The 3,419-nt window shown below is 38.9% G+C and overlaps 1 protein-coding gene across 1 annotated transcript; it reads right to left on the bottom strand.

The window, feature by feature from the left end:
• Positions 1 to 240: 240 nt before the first annotated feature.
• On the bottom strand, positions 241 to 1,899 carry LOC116723702 (enolase 4-like). Its single transcript, XM_032568787.1, has 3 exons — positions 1,845 to 1,899; positions 937 to 1,054; positions 241 to 444 (listed from the first exon to the last, which is right to left on the bottom strand). The coding sequence occupies exons 1-3, from the start codon at positions 1,893 to 1,895 to the stop codon at positions 368 to 370; spliced, it is 246 nt and encodes an 81-aa protein (XP_032424678.1). The 5' UTR covers positions 1,896 to 1,899; the 3' UTR covers positions 241 to 367.
• Positions 1,900 to 3,419: the final 1,520 nt, after the last annotated feature.

Raw genomic sequence — 3,419 nt, 5'->3', positions numbered from 1 at the left:
ACTCATAACATGTTTGATGTGCTGCAAAATAAATTCATAAATGATGTTTCCAAAGAGAACCGAACTGTTATTTTCTATCTTCACTGCGCTGTTCGCTTACAGTTTATTGGCTGTTGATATGCTTGAACATTTTGTGTGGTCTTTTATTGAACACATGAATAAAGCAGATGTTTTATACTCTTGCTTTATCAGAAGTGGTTTGAACTGGGTTTCATATGTAGGCTAAAACAACAAAAAGCCTAAAAGAACATTCAGATTAATAGTGTGGTTAATTAGTGCTAACAAGGAAGAACAGGAAAACTGGAACTGATTAGTGTGGCACATTTTCAAGGCTTGTTTAAACAAGCAGGCCGGACTGTTGGCTGAGTCATTTGGTTTCCTCTGCTGAAGCCGGCTCTTCCTTCGGCTCTTTGCTGAAGAGCGGCGGTTCCGGTTCCTTGCAGACTGGGGACAAAGACCAAAATAACAGAAATAGCTAAAAAAAATTGCAAATTTTTAGTAAACATACACATATGTTCTTTTTCTGTTTCTCAGTCAACTCTGAAGTCAGCAAAAAGTGTCAGGATAAACGGTAAACACTGAAAAGACAGTCCTGACTACAGCTGTCTTATGGCCTCTGATTACACTCTCATACTCAATGCTCATTAAACCTCTGGTGTCCCCGCCTGCTTTTCCAGAAATGATGAATGGGAACGTATTTGTCCTCGTGTGTAATTAAGTGGCCAATTAACAGATTCAAGGTAGAGGGGGTTCTCATTCTTCCACTCTCCCCCACATCAATACATGTTTGCATGATTCCTCACACACAGCGTCCTTTCACATCCAGCACAGAGACAGAAATGTGTTCTGAGGCTCAGACCTCACGTTTCCTTGCTTTGTGAGCGCCTCCCTCTCTGTCCAGCTAAAGAAGTCAGAGAAGAAGAGAAAAACACCTACCCAGCAGTCCTTGTCGGGCCAGTTCTTCTTCTATGGCTGTTAGGCGATTGTATTTAGCCATCGTCTCAGTCCCACTCAGACCTCCCAGTTTGACATAGTCCAGCCCCAGTCCCACAGCCTGAGGGAGAAGAGAAAGTTTCAATGAGGTGCACAGGTTTTCCATCCATCCATCCGTTTTCTAACACTCTTGACCCTAGTGGGGTCGCCAGGGGTGCTGGTGCCTATCTCCAGCGGTCAGCGGGCAAGAGGTGGGGTACACCCTGAACAGGAGACCAGTGTGTTCTTGTTAATGTAACCACATAGAAATCATTACTGACAAAAAAAAAAAAATCAGTTCCACTTAAGGGGCCCCTAGTGGCCAAGGGGGCCCCAAACAGCCGCTTAGTTTGCTTATGCCTTGGCCCCCTTAAGAAGACATTTTATTGGATCAGCCCAATGTCCTTTGAAATAATTAACCAATGAGTCATCACAGTTGATAAATGAATAATTTATTTTGTAACATTGTGACCACCTTGGGCTGGCCGTCTTCCTGAACGGCTGCAGGCCATAAAGTGGCCAAAACATTTGTAACATTGTCTTAAAAATCTCTTTGTATTATTTTGTTGTCAAATTTGACCTTTCCAAGAAGCCCATCTTTTTTTTTCTGTTAAAAGCTGTAAGACATATTCACCAATATGTGCAAAAATCAGAATTAATTCCTGAGCTCCACACAATTGCAAAAATGAATTGCCTAATGAGTGATATTCTGAGTTTTATTTACTTGAGTTATTAAACAAACGGTGAAAGGAGACTTTATGAACCTGAGCACATTAAATCAAGCTGCTGTTCAGCAGAAAGGTTACAATGACATAACATAAAGGAACATGTGACACTGAACACTGAATGACAGAGAACAAAACAGAACTTACTAAGTCTGCAAAGGATTCACTACTGCACGATTCACTGAACATCGTATCCATCACCACTGCACCTGCAGATTAGAATTTAAAAATTCACACAAAAAGGAAATAATTATTTTTTACAATCCATTGAAAACCTGTAAACATGAAAAAAGCAGACAGAAAAAAATTATATATATTCTATCTGGATAATATCCTCACAATAACTCATTTTGCTGGACGATGAATTGTCCCAGGAACGTATTGCAATAAACTATGATGTTGATTTGAGACCATTTTCAAGTAATACAATAGCAAGAATGGCATAATAATGCAAGGACACATTCTGAAGGACCAATAAACTTTAAACTCTAATGAACATTTCCACACTGGAGCTGGGAGACATTTGGCTTATCCAAAATAAATAAAGAAAACAACAGAAACGACAACAAAAAAAATTAACTATGAAGTCTGTGCAAACAAAATTATCTTTCAAAAAAAGGGATAGTTGAGACCAAAACACCAGACTGAAGACTTTTATCATTCAGTTTTTGGTAAACAGAGAGAGATAAAAGATAAAAACAATAAATCAAGCAAATGAAAATTTGCGGGATTTATCGCAAATTAGTTTGCGATATTAACCCGCAATTCAAAAAAAGCAAAGCGACCTGAAACAAAACATTTTCCAATTGCAAAAATCATAGTGATGTGGGAGGCTACGATTTCACTTTTAAGCCTCTGAATCTTCTAAGTGAGCACCCATAATCCATAAATCAAAAGACCATATTTTTATCATTGATCAGCCACACTAAGTCAAATACATTTCAGTTTGATCCTAGCTATCATGCAATGCTCATACCGAACATGCATATTGCAGCGGCAGAAAATTTTATACTTCTAACTGTAGTTTATGTTTGATTGTTATGAAATCAGATACTGATGTTTTTTTTTTTTATAAAAATGCTTTACATGCTTTGAAAGTGGCAGCAGGCACACCTGTGTTCTTAATGAAGAGCTTTGCAAACTCATTTAATTTCTAATAGAAAATTAAATGACAGTTTAAGACCAGGTGTTTTAGATATAAAACTATTGAACTGTGTTCTAGTGAACAAAGAACACAGATGGGAACAAATGTAAAGCTAACAGAACAGTTGACAGATAAACAGCATGTTTTCGGTCATAATTTGTCTGCACACACACCCACAACATGTTATTCTATCTTCATAGGGTCTTTGCATTGACTTCCATTCATTATCTACAGCTTAACCCTAACCCTAAACCCAACCATCACAGACCTTACCTCTAACCCTACAACAGCATTTCCCCTCGTGGGGATCAAGAAAACGTCCCCAAAAGAGCAATGGTTCCCACAACCCCACATTGTAGACAGAAATAGGTTCCCATTAGGATATAAAAACCTGGTATACACACGCAATTTGTTTTCAGTGTTAATTTAGACATGTTCCTCTCCATTCATTTCCTATTGGACTTGTGTGATGAGGCGTCAGTTGATTGTCCTCGTCCAGCTGAGCGATAAGAGTCATTTGCGTGGTTAGTTTGGCTCAAACGGCAGCAGTGGGTGTATGCGTACAGGTGAGGCACAGA

This window comes from Xiphophorus hellerii, chromosome 7 (assembly GCF_003331165.1).
Source record: "Xiphophorus hellerii strain 12219 chromosome 7, Xiphophorus_hellerii-4.1, whole genome shotgun sequence".
Lineage (NCBI taxonomy): Eukaryota > Metazoa > Chordata > Actinopteri > Cyprinodontiformes > Poeciliidae > Xiphophorus > Xiphophorus hellerii.
Note: the sequence above shows the minus strand (reverse complement) of the source record. Positions and strands in the feature narration are given on the sequence as shown.